At 47.7% G+C, this 13,473-nt stretch overlaps 1 protein-coding gene across 1 annotated transcript; it reads right to left on the bottom strand.

Annotated features, from left to right (window-relative positions):
* Window positions 1-1,029: 1,029 nt before the first annotated feature.
* On the bottom strand, window positions 1,030-4,774 carry HTR1B (5-hydroxytryptamine receptor 1B). Its single transcript, XM_061989883.1, has 2 exons — window positions 3,246-4,774; window positions 1,030-2,180 (listed from the first exon to the last, which is right to left on the bottom strand). Exon 1 carries the CDS (start codon window positions 4,446-4,448, stop codon window positions 3,309-3,311), a length of 1,140 nt encoding a protein of 379 aa, XP_061845867.1. The 5' UTR covers window positions 4,449-4,774; the 3' UTR covers window positions 1,030-2,180; window positions 3,246-3,308.
* Window positions 4,775-13,473: the final 8,699 nt, after the last annotated feature.

Genomic DNA, 13,473 nt, shown 5'->3' with positions numbered 1-13,473 from the left:
ACGGGGAGCCAGAAGTATTTGCTGCCAGTTGTTGAAGATGAAGGTATAATCCAGCAGTGTGAGGACTGGGAAAGTCCAGCTCCTCAGCCTTGTGCACTCCAAGTCATGTAACTTTGTAAAACTGACAGAAGACTCAACTCTCTCTGGAAATGCTGAAAAGATTAATTTCACTGTCTCATTTTCCATTTTTTAGACATATAAGATGCCTACTGATTTCACTGAGAATTTGAGGTAAACAACATTCATTCTACAAGACTGGAGAATGACCAACAAGAGTAGGTTACACATTGTTTGATGCTATCTTCCTTACTTTTTTCACCTCATGTATGCAAAAAAGAGTCATTAAAAGGAATATAAGTACTTCAAATAAGATAGTGCTTTTCACAAATCCTCTAGCCACATTTGTCTTCAATAATTTAACAGAGTACTTTCTAGAAGCAGAATATAGCACTTCTCTTTTACAGAAGTATGCAATCTTGAGGCAAGTCTTCTGGATTTCTTCAAAATACTGAAAATGTTCATTTTTCAACCACTGTAATTTGTATCTTTCAGACTTCTTTCCTGCTCATGAGTGCATCTTCCTCTTCACAGTTAATGGGGAGTTTCAGAGGGGGTCAGGTTCCTTCTTTACTATTCAATTAGGTAAATAAATCCTTGTTACTTCAATGGCTCTCTGAAGAATAATAGGTAGATAAATCCTGTTTGATTTTTCCAGTCTTTCTATACATCCCCATGTAGAATACATACATATAGTTTTAAAAGAACATTGATTAGAGTACCCATCGAGTGGTAAAATAAGTTTTGTTTGCTTTTAATAGAGTAAGAAAATACTTGTGAAAAAAGAACCCTTAAAAGTTTAATCTGGGACATGTGAAAACAGTAAGAATTTTACCTAATAGTACTAGTTAGGATGAAAGCAAAGCTGTTAAAAATCTGACCACTGATTGAAGCTTGCAGTTTCAGCCTTTATCAATTTCTTTGAGTGACTCATCAAATCAGCATTACCTAAAAAGTCAATACCGAGAAACCAAGTAGACCAATAAACACTCCTTTCAGTCACACAATCGCTACCACTCTTGAGAACACAGTAAAGCCTTTTATTGTTTATACTCATTTTCATTTACACATAGGAGGAACAATCAATGCAGTTTTATCACAGCAGGTGGACCATATCCTGAAACTCTGACTGTTGAAGATGCATAGACCTGTCTTAAGGTCTGATTAGAAAAAAAAAGGCGGGGGGGAGGGGGGAAGGAAAGTAGGGAGAAGAGTAATTTCACTAACATCAGTTAATTCATGATTCATGGGTATTTATTTTGCAGGTGATATAGCTCTTCTGAAAGAGCAAACTGCTTCACTTCTTTACAAAATACACTATGTAATTACTTGGAGGATTCTAAATTTCGCAGTGGTTCATGCAGTAAGGGTGTGCAACTGACACAAAATGGAAAACATGGTTACAACATCAAACTGCTACCTCTATTCCCAGCTGGTTTACGGAAAAAGTCATTGGACTTCTTGATTTCTGCTCTCGAGTTACGGAGTAGAAGTAAGAAGTGTTTACTTTATAAAGGCAACTATGAGGACAGACTATAGATATGCAGTGCAGTTGAACAGGTCTACAACTCTTTTTTCTACAGCATTTGCATTTGCTATACAAATATAACTTTTGCACACTGTCACTTCTCACACGTGTTCAGCTGAAGGAGTCATTTACAGAATTTACTGCGGCGCTCCTATTTTAAACGCTGTGCTTTTTTTTCTCCTCTTGGCCTCATAAGTGATGGAAGCAACTCTTTCCACTGAAAGAAAGAAATTACAGGTGTGCAGAAGTACAACTATTCTACCAACACAGACAGAGACAACTGTGCTCTTGTGCACACCCCTACAACCGGCCGGAGAACAAATTAAGAAGTTAAGCCTGCAAAATAAATGGAGTTTACTCTCAAAACTTTTTCTTCAGTCCAGATGAATTATAGACCTTGATTCGAGGCTGCCCTCTTTTTTTGCAACTGATCTGCGTGACTATTGGAACAGCATCTCTGCCAGAGTCATTACACTGAAATGCAGAGCTGAGCAGTTTGGTGGCAGTATGTATTGACGTTTTTGCAGCATCATGAGTCTGGCAACTGGGCTTGGGGAAGTTTCAAGCAGTGGGTCTTTACAATAGCAACTTGATTCTGCAGACAGAAAGCAAAAGATTGGCAGAATTATTAAAGTATCACAATAAAGGCAAGGATGTATTCTGCAGAACGTGGCGCTGGGTTTAGCTGTTAGCTACTTTTGTCAGAGGCGCAGAGAGGCACAGCATTTCCGCGTGTGAAGAGAAACATAAAAGTGTCCGAGCCTTTTACGGTGGCTGAAAGGCAGCTTTCCTCGCAGGATGCCTGCTCCCAGCCGGCTCCGTTCCCAGCAGGAGCAGCCAGAGCCGTAAAGGAGGCCAAAAAGTAGGCTGAACTTTACAAGCAGCCTTGATCTCGGGCTTGTCCTATCTTCCTTCTTTTCCAAAAGAAAAAAAACCACCAAACCCAAACCTCAACAGCGCGTCGCTGCCACCGGGGCTGCATCCGACTCTCCGCCAAGGGGTTTGCAGCCGACTCTTTGCCGAGCGGATCGCATCCCCGGCTGCCTGGGCGATGCCTCCAGCTGCCGGTGGGGGCCGGAGCGGGCACCGAGGACCACGGCCACGGCACGGGGAGACCGGCCCGGCCCTGCCCTGTCCCGGCCCGGGGTTCCCGGGGGAGCTCGGCAGCAGGGTTGGAAAGCAAGTGCTTTTTAGCACTAATTGGTCTAAACACGGCAATGGCATACGGAATGGCGGCAGATTGGTTTAATAGGTGGACTAAAAAGCAGATTGCCGTGAGTCACTCCCTGCGAGCCGGGAAGGGAGGAAAGTGGGACGGGACACGACACATACACACACACACACACACGCTGTGAAATGTCAGGAGCGTGCAGCATCGCCACTGCTCGCCACCACTCGCAAAGGGGCTGAACACCAGCCGAGGGAGTGCCGTGCTGTCCCGACCTCGGCACAGCCCCGCCCGGCCCGGCGGGAGACTTGCCCGGCGCTGCCGCCTCCCTCCCGCGGGGCTCGCTCCCATCCCTCCGAGTGGGCTAGTAAGCACACAGCCTTGCCCGAAACGGGATGGAAAAGCGTATTAGTGGGGTCGTACCTCTTTCCCCCTCATTCCCGATCCCTGTCCCCAGGCCTTCCCTCCCTGAGCACCGCGGAGAGCACCTACCTGTGGCATCGGGCACGGGCGTGCATGGGGACAGCCCCGGGGAACACATCGCATTCAAAATGTTCAGCTTGCGCATCGGAAACGTATGAGTTTGTGGAAAGCCTGTTTGAAGTCTTCGTTAGACATAGTATAGATGACGGGGTTGATGAGGGAGTTGAGATATCCAAGCCACGTGAAAAAGTCAAAGATGGCCATGTGGAACCAGCAAGCGTCCTTGCAAATAGGTAACACCAGGCTGATGATGAAAAAGGGCAGCCAACAGACGATGAAGGCTCCTAAAATAATCCCTAAAGTCTTTGTAGCTTTTCGCTCTCTAGCGGCCGTGAGCTTCTTTTTCTCCAGCAGGGCATCCGAGACCTTCACCTTCACCTGGTTCATGTACACGGGGGAGCCCGTTTCGCTGGAGCCCTCTGGGGCCTTGGAGTTTATGGATGTAACGGAGGAGGACGACCCCGGGGAGTCTGTGATTAACTGAGCCCGCGTGAGTCTTTTACCTGCTTTCTTTGGCGTCTGCTTCAAAATTCGCGATCTGGCTTCCACGTAGATCCTCCCGTAAAGAGCTATCAGCAGCAGAGTGGGGAAGTAGAAGGCTCCCACCGTGGAGTACACGGTGTAGAGGACGTGGTCCGTGTTCACCACACAGCGAGAGACTTCCTCGGCCTTCGCCTGCCGCCAAAACAAAGGGGGCATGGAGATGCAGATGGAGAAGACCCACACCAGAGCGATCATGCCCGCTGCCCGCTTGGGAGTCCGTTTCGTGGAGTACTCGACGGCGTCGGTGATCGCCCAGTAGCGGTCCAGGGCGATGACACAGAGGTGCAGGATGGACGCTGTGCAACAGGTGATGTCCGAGGACAGCCAGATATCACAGACAATCTGGCCCAGCGTCCACTTGCCGGTCACAGTGTACATGGTGCTGATGGGCATGACAAGGATGGAGACGAGGAGGTCGGTGACGGCCAGCGAGGCGATGAGATAGTTGGCCGGCGTGTGGAGTTTCCTCGTCTGGTAGACCGTGGCGATGACAAAGGCGTTGGAGAGCACCGTGGCCAGGGTGAGGAGCGCCAGGACGACGGCGAGCACGATCTTCCAGGAGAGGGGGGTGGCATCTTGGTAGTTCTCTTCCTCGGCGCTGCAGTTTCGGCCGTGGTAAGAGTCGTTGGCGGGGAGCAGCGTCGCCTCGCAGGGGCCGGTTGGCTCCATCCCTCCGCGGCCGCCGACCCGCGCAGACGGCGGGGCTCGGCGCGGCCGCTACCCCGGCAGGACCCCGTCGGCGCCGGGGGAGGGCTGCAGCATCCCCGCGCCGGCACCACCTCCCGCCCGCCCGCCCTTCCGGGAGCACCGAGCGCTCTCGGCGGAGCCTCACTCCTCGCGGGCGCGGGAGCAGGGCAAAGCGGGGGCCAGGCGTGCCCGCTCGCTCCGCCAGCTCATCGCCCCGCCGCCTCCCCGCGGAGCGCGGCGAGCGCCGGGCATGGGGCTCCGGCCCCGGCCGCCCCTAGGCGCAGCCCCGCCGCCCGCGGCTCCGCACCGCGTCTCGACGGGCGCAGCGGCAGCGGCGGCGCCGCATGCCCGCGGGCGGCGGCCTCGCCCCCCCGGGCTGCGGGCGCGACGGCGCGGCCGCGGGGGCTGCGAGGGCAGCGGAGCCGCCCCGCCGGGCCCTGCCTTCACACGCAGACCGCCGCAGCAAGTTTGCGGCCGCCGCCGCGGGTGCTGGAGGAGCGGGAGGAGGAGAAGGAGGAGGAAGAGGAGGGTCCGCGGGAGGCAGGTGGGGAGACCACCTCCCATGGCGCCCGGCCGCGGGCCATGCTGTCGAGGCCCGGCCTCGGCTCAGCGCCGGCAGCCACGGGCAGGGGCCGGTGTGAGGGAGCGGCGAGCAGCCGCCGCCCCTTATATAGCGGGAGGCGCGGCGCGGCTCCGCCGGCACCGAGCAACCGGTGCCGCTCCCGGGCGGGCTGCCCGCCTGCCCGCGGAGGAGGAGCCGCCGCCTCCCTCGGCCCTCCCTCCCGCACCCGCCCGCTGTCCGACGGGGGGGCCCGGCCCGCCCCGGCGCCGCGCACCGCCCCAAGCCCGCCGCCTCCCGGCGCTGCCGCCGCCGGCGTTGGGAGGAGCCCGGGCTCACCCCGCGCCCCAGCCCCCTGCAGTGGGGCGCGGCGGGGGAACAGACCCCACACCCGCAGCAGCCCGACGCGGGGCGGGGGGGGTGCACGGTGCCACAGAGCTGGGGGATGCAAGACCCTTACGGTCGTTCGCCTGGCCGCGTGCCTTTCTGCACAGTACTCGCAAAGCCGCGGGGCTGGGTGGGTGATGCTTGGCTCTTCACAGAGCCCGCTGGCCAGGGGGGTAAGTGGTCACCCTTCCGTCCAGTCACATGCCGATGTGGCAAGGATCGCTCGGTGCCGGAGCTGGGCGTGCGGGGAAGGGCAGAGGCGAGCGGGACCGTGCGGGGCCGGGGCGTAGCCGCGGCGGGCCCGCAGCTCGGGTTCTCCCTCCCTGCCCGGCGGGCGACAGTTTGTGCACGGCAGCGCGGCGGGTCCCGCTGCTGCGAGGGCTGCACGTTCCACGTCGCCTCATCACATCGCCTGCTTTAAACTTTTAGCAATCCAGCGCCTCCTGGGATGCGGCTTTCTTACCCTTCTTTTTTATTTTCTATTCCCGCCCCCCTACCCGCCCAGTGTGCTTGGAAGCGCACATCCGTGACTGAACAGCCCTGACGTGCCCTGCGGGATCCTCAATGCTCGGGAGGCGCGGGCAGGAGGTGCACGGGTGGAACACGTTTCTCTTGGTCCTGCAGCTAGTGCTGGCCTTTGTCCTCCGCAGCCGTAGGAAAGTTTTGCATACAAAGGGAGCTGCGAGCTTGCTTTTTTGCTGGGTCAGGGTAATTCCAAGCTCTGCCGATGTTTGTACTGCAGCCTTCGAGTAAATCTGCCAAAGATGCCACCAGAAACCCAGTAAAGAGGAGGCATGGATTTAAGTTTGCAGGCATGTTTGTGCACATGCTGCTGCCTGCTTAAGCTCCCTGCGAACTCTCTGCACTTCCCTCTTGGAGATCTGGCTGGTCTTCTCTGTGGTGGGAAGGTAAACTTCCCCTGTGTATATATTCTTCATGGGCCATGCTCAGCACCACTCAGAGATAGGCACTGTATTGTTCTGCCTGGCACACAGAGCTTATGAACAGGGTGAGGAACCTCAGTGCCTTCTTGGGCATCCTTGAGCAAGAGGGACTGGCACACCTGAGAGGATATAGATCAAGGAAGGAGAGCAAGGGGAGGCTGGAGAGGATCCATCGTGGCTCAGAGGGGTGGGGAAAGGCTATGAAGAGAAGTGTTTGAACTGAGGAAGAGCCAGGGCTGCACAACAGTGTGAGAAAGCCAGATGGTTGCAGGGACAGGACTTTTCCTCCCTGTTTCAGTACTGGGCAAAGTGCCCTGCTCTTGAGACATGCTAAGCACCAACAGTTTCCCCGAGGTCAAAAAATGCAGTGATAGTACATTTGGAAAAGTCAGTCACAGATCTGCTCTTCAGTTAGGCTGTCTCAAGGAGTGAGGTAGGGAGAAGATTGCCGTGGATTAATCAAAAGGTGGTAGTCAAGGTATGCCTACATTCATTGAATTGATAGGAAGATAAAATGTCAATAAGCCTTTCTGTTTTCCCAAAAGGGCTGTTTCCATGTTTTTAGTTTGTGCTGTCTCCTTGTGCTCAGTGGAGCCTGGTAATTGGTTGGAGCCTTTAGGCTTTGTTGCATTATAAATAATAATAGAGAGCTATCTACAATCTTCTGGTCTCTTTGATGGGCAGGGATTTTATAGTCCTGGTTTCCAATACAGTGTGCTGTTGCTTCTACTTCTGCTCGACATTTCTGGCTTAATTTAGTTATGCTTAAGTTGCCCTGGAGCCTCCGTAGCTCAACACTCTTCCCAAACAGGGATACATATCTGAGATGGTTTAAATTTAAAACGCCAATAGTAACAAGAGGAAAACCCAGTCATTCAGTTTTGGAACAGCTTTCCTCTTGTGCAAAGGCTTTTCTGATAAAATTATGGAGCCCCTAAGGGTAATGTTCTAGCCCAAGCCACTGGCATCAGCCATGTCATGTGATGCAAACAAGTAATGTGTGAATGGAAGATGAGTTCTGGCCACTTTACTAATGTCACTGTATACCTTAATTATAAAATGTTTGTGTTCTGTGCCCTTCTCCATTAATTCTGAGTTGTTATTCATCAGTAATCACCATCCATTGCTTCCCTTTTTGTCTTGGCAGGAAGATGCTCTTTTGTTCCCTTGTTTATTTTCCTCTGTTGTGCCCACTTATTTCTTACTCTTTGTGTGGTACTGCTGCTAATGGTCGGGAAAACATTCACCCAGGGCATGCCAGGTCTAGCTATGGTGACTTCACTTGACTTCCCAGAAATATCATCTGGTTCTGCTGGGCAGGTGCAGTAAGCATTCCCCATGCTTCTCTGTGGGGATTCAGTCTTTGTTTAGAATAGCTGCATCAAGAAAGTAAAGGCAGCATCTTAACAGTGCTCCATGTCATGGACCTGGTGCTGTTCAGAGCATGGAGATATGTCCCCAGCCAGGCATTGGAACTGCTGCTCTCTTTAGGCTGTGCATGCTGGTTCCCAAGATTTCTGTCAGAGCAAGGGGTGCTTAGATTTTAAAAAACTACTCTACTACCCAGCCAGGCTGCAAATAGCCCAGTTCCACAGCTGAGGTCCCACAGCCAAGGGAACCAGGTTCTACCTTGGTCATCAGTAGGTACTGGAGTCTTAGAGTGCCAGTCAGAAGCATATTTTAATCATATGTATTATCACATGAAGAATCACATCTCAATGCTATCTGTTCACTATGAAGCTTGCATTTCATTGTTTACCTTCCCCTCTCCTAACCAGATCTGAAAAGATGCTTATGGGAGGAAGCCTTTTTTCCTGAAGCTTTTGGCTTCTGTGCAGAGGCTGGCATAAAATTAGTTTCTTTCTACTAGTGTAAGACTGTTAATACTTCTTAGATCCAGATTTTGATGTACTGAAATACTCAAACATAGAAAGTGCAATGAAAACTCAGCCTATTGCTCGTTTATTGCATCACAAACTGTCCATGTATGGCATAAATGTCATCAATGACTTATAAAGGAATTAGAGAGAAAAGACAGAAACATAGAAACAAACCTAAGTACCAGAAAGAAAAAGTCCTTGAACTCTTCTGGCCACAGATAACACGTGGTTTTGGCTTTTCAGATCTTTTAGGTGTATTTGAACACAAGGCTCAGAGCACAACATGAACTTCACCTCTGCCCTTGACTCAGGTGGCAAGTTGTGTGTAATGCCATCTGTAGCCCCCTGCACTATGATGAAATTCAGCCTTGTATTTTAAATAATGAAATTCTGAGTCCTTCTGTTAGCAAAGATAACCTTCACTATGTAAATCAACACAGTGGTATTTTGTTGAGTTTGCCAACAGACAAATAACGCTAATGTATGTGTGAAGTTTCTCAATGTTAACTTTGAAAAATAGCTGAGGCCATTTAAATGCCAACATTTTTAAGTCACTAGTCAAAATAAAAACACCCAGCTTGAGTTACTAAAATTTAATTATAAGGAACAGCTGGGCCTTGTTTTGATTTTCACTCGAAGGACCCAGAAAAAGAAAGAAGCACATGGGCTCCATAGGCACATATATATAACAAGTTTTTCGACCCGAGAGAATAAAGCCAGATGAAGTTATCTCCTTATTTTTCACACTGGTGAGGCACAGTTGCTGAAAAATGCACTCAAATACCCTCCAAAAAGTATTCAATTGCTCTTTAAATAGGCAACTGAGGTTAAGAAAAAAGAAACTCCAGTCTTCCCTTACACTGTGTCTACCATTTAATCTCTAGACACTGTACCTATCCTGACACATTTCGGTTCATGGAAGCAGCAGTTGAGGTTGATGACTGTTCCTCATTCATCTACAAGGGGTTTGCTCTTTAATGATGTTCCCAGAGATGTTCCATAGGAAATCGCTTCCGTCCTGCCCCATCTTCTCTCCTTCCTCACTGCCCATTATTCTCCTGCTTTGTTACAAAGTGGAAGAAATGACTGCTTGTGTGAAAAGGGCTCTTGCCTCCTCATTGTCGTGGTTCCATCTGAGTCATCTGAAGCCCTTAATTCACTCTAAAATCAGTGCAAATGCCTGTTTTGTTGCCAGAGGATCTGACTGGCCAATCACTCCTATAGTTTAGACTGTCTCCAGTTGTACATCTGAAGAGATCTGAACCCAGTGGGATCTGTCTGCATTGAAAGCTATGCAAACCTATGGGAGAATGAAACATAGAAAACAGCCATGACAGAATGACATAAAGGTACAGCTGTCTACTAGGAGTGAAAGTCAATGTCATTACCTTTAACTCCCGACTGTCACATAAGTAAAAACAGCAACAAAAAAAATAAGAGAGCACCTGTACAGCATGAAGGTAAAGGACTCTGCATTCAGACTGTAGGATTTCAAATGAGAAAAGTCTTACGTTCTGTGCTTGGACCTAGCAGAAGATACATTCCCTGACTTTCATATATGGACTTTTAACAGGTTTAAAGCTTTGGCCCACTTCAATATGTTCAAATCTTTCTTTCTGCTTTAGAAGATGAAATCTGTAAGAGTTTCCTTTCAGGAACTAGAGCTGATTTCAAACGGGTCCCAAATATCAAGTTCTCAAAAATGGAACACTGAGTTTGTGTTTAAAAAAACCCTGCACAAATTTTAAAGCAACAAGCTGCTAATGCAGAAAGCTTGATGGAAACTTGTGCAATGCAGTGAATCAAAGTAAAAAAGTGAAATTGCAGAAAATTAGGAAATCTTTTCCTTGTGAAATCAGCATGTCAATATTGATTTAAGGGGAGCCACAAAGATTTCTTCCTACTAAAGAACTGCTTCTTCTGCATGGCTAATTAATATTTATTTAGCAAAGAAGGTAACATATGCTAAGCCCACTGCCACTATTTATAAGTATGTTCTAGTCTTCTTTGTTCCCAGAGGTAATCAGAAGCTAGGAGCTTTTGCTGGCATGCAGATTTGGTCTGTTAATTTAATAAAATGAATTATCCCTTAATTTGAGTCCTTTTAGGATGTCAGTGTTTACTAGTTGACAGTTTCTTCTTCAGTATGAGGCTTAATTGCAAAATTTAGTTGTCTGTTCTGCTTAGCAAGAGGATTAGAGAGACACATTCAGCATACTGAAATTCATGAAAGGAAGACAATTTGAAGGCCGCAAACATCTTGTAGGCCTATTTTCATCAGCAGAGTAGGGCAGCAAGACCAAAGCAGTAGCAAATGGCTATGGCATCACCTAAATGTCAGAGCTTTGCAAGATCAGGAGGCCCTTTGAGGGATTTGGGATATATGCAGTTACTCTCAACAGCACTTTGCAAGGTAGTGCACAACTGATCTCATTCTGGTGGCAAGTGAGAGTTTCTGTAAACCAATTAAATCAAACATAATCCAGTCTAGAACTGAGGCCGTGTTGAAACTGTTGGTTTAGATGCTGCAAAGCTTAAAATCAACTCTACCAACAAATAATTGAGCCAACAAAGACCATCAGCATCACCACTGCTCTGTGTGTGTCTCTTTCTCAGAGGAAAAAAACAAAGACTGAGGGAAGCAAAAGCCTCAGAAGAGAGAAACAAAACTGTGTCACTTCAAGCTTCCACCAAATACCCACTGGCTAGAAGCAGAACTGTATCTCATCTAAATAACCAAGTAAAACTACATAGATCAGCAGCCTGGATCAGCATCATCCCAGTGATTTAAGGAAATTGTAGTCAATACCATTGGAGAATGCAGCCTGTTATTGTTTTCCAGTCTTTTCATTTTGCAAAGATTGTTTAACTGACAGGTCTCATAGAAGCCTGTAAAACTGCATTTCTTCATATCCAGTATATATGTGTGTGTGTGTGTGTTTGGGAAAGGGAGTACTTATGTGATCTCTGTTTAGAAAGCGAGAAACAACCAGACTTTCTCACAAAAGACTCAGGTCAGACTCTGCAGTGAAGCACTTTTACATAGCATTCTTGCAAGAGCAGGTGTCCTAACTAGTAGGCACACTATTTTGGGTACAAAGTTTGAGTTTTTACTCCCTATTTCTGTCCTCCAAATCCCTCCCTTGTTTCCACATTGGTTAGATCCTCCAGGGTGTACAACCTATGAGGATGCCTCAAATTTCTTAGACCCTGCAACCCCCCCTATTGGACTTGTTAAGATTATAATTGTACATCCCAATAATGGGCACATTGATTGATTTAGTATTCAGGCCCCCTTCTCTTATTCTCATCTCTATTTCACCTGTAAAAACTGCTATATTTCACACAAACAATCTATATCTTACAAAAATATTTATATCACTCAGACACCACTAGGTTAACTAGCCCCACACGTGCATAGACACAGCTTCAAACACATATTTCATAGAGGTTGCATCCCTCAGACACCACTAGGTTATCTAGGCCTCCCATTGTTATCCAGCTGTATTCTGCAAAAACAACACTGGCATCTTCCACAGAAAGGTACAATTTATTGTTCATTTCAGGAAGAAATCACTCTTAAAGGGTTCAGGTCTCAGGTAGAACATGCACAGACAGAGGTTTTGGGCTGATCTTAAAAATTCCTTGCTTCTGGATGTATCCTTTAAGATGTTAATAGACTTTTTAAAATTAAGATGTGCTCTTGTCCTTGTTTGCAAGATCACATCTGTGTTTGTGAAAGCAGAATCAGATGGTTTTATCTTGTAGCTTTTATATTTCAGTTGTGAATTTCATGAGTTTCTCTTTCTTTCCTTGGGAAAATCTTATTACATCCCTTCCTCAATGCTTAGTCTCCTCATAGTCCTGTCTGTAGACTCTAGGAGGTCTGCAGAGGTATGTTGAGTGTACAGTTCACTTCTTTAAGAGCAAGCCAAGGCTTCCAATCCAAAGCAGTCTTCTTTTTACCAAGTACAAGAAAAATATACATCTATCCTCTGGTTCACCTGCACTAAGCAAGGAAGTCACCTCTGCGTTTCTGTTAAAGACAGAAAATTGTTATCTATTACTTAAAAAAAACCCCAAACACCAAAAAGCCAAAACAAACCAACAACCTGCATCTCTCTCTGCATTTTCCTTGGCTTTCTCATCAATCTCAAATATTCTTTGGACTTGGCCTAGATCTGTCCCCACATCTCCTTAGCTCATGACTTCTCATCTTAGTCATGAACTTTCTCCCCTTCACTTCTAAGCACTTTCATTCTGCAGCTTCTCTTCTTCTGCAGCTGGGCACATCACTGCATGGGAGCTTGACCTACTGATCCCCCACCCTGCTCACACTCCTGTCACGGGGAAGGAGGAGGGTTAAAGTCCTTGCATATCCCCTCAAGACTCACATCTTCTTTCACATTTAAAACAGAGTACTAAATCATAGAGGATTTCTTCACTCTAAAATGTTAAGCCTCATTTAAGATGCTGGAAAAAACTCCAATGAAGTTCTCTCACTGCCTAAAGTGCCTCTGCTTAAAAGTGGAGCTGGGGAGGTTAGAATCATAGAATCATAGGTTTAGTAACTAAAACTACTGTCCTAGTTTCTATTATATTTTGGTCCCTCTTTTCTGGCTTTGGAAGATGCACTATACCTACTCCAATGCTACCACATATTTCCATAGCCTCGTGTTGCAGCCAAGACTCCCTTCTCTCTTCATCCCTTCTTTGTACATCACTTCCCTTATCTCATTCCTCCACTAATACGTCACTAACAAGCAAATTTCCTTTATATGAGTTCTAAAACCTTCTGTAGGTTATCCATATTGTGGTTTAGGCCCATCCAGGGACAAAAGACCACAATTAGACTTAAGACTTTGGAACTGCCAAAGGACAGGGAGGGCTTAATTGTCACTTATGGTCCTGGACAAAACAGACCAGGCTACTCAGCTTGGGGAAGAAAACAGAAAATAATTTAATGCACCAACAACCAAAACAGCCAGGGGAAATCTGAGAACTCTTTACTGTGTCTGCACTGCAGTCCCCTCTCCCTATTACCAAGCAAAAGCGTCTTCTTGAAAAACCATGACAATCCAGTTCTCATCACATATTCAGGTCAATTACTGCTTCCCACTACCTTCTGATGCTGCACCCTCCCAAAGTCTTATTTTATTTCAATCAGACATCTTCATGCCTTCCGAGGCTTGAGAGGAAGCTTCGTGTAAGAGGAACAGATATCCTCATTATCTTAC

This window comes from Colius striatus, chromosome 2 (genome assembly GCF_028858725.1).
Source record: "Colius striatus isolate bColStr4 chromosome 2, bColStr4.1.hap1, whole genome shotgun sequence".
In the NCBI taxonomy this organism is placed as follows: domain Eukaryota; kingdom Metazoa; phylum Chordata; class Aves; order Coliiformes; family Coliidae; genus Colius; species Colius striatus.
This window is presented reverse-complemented; position numbering and strand designations above follow the sequence as displayed.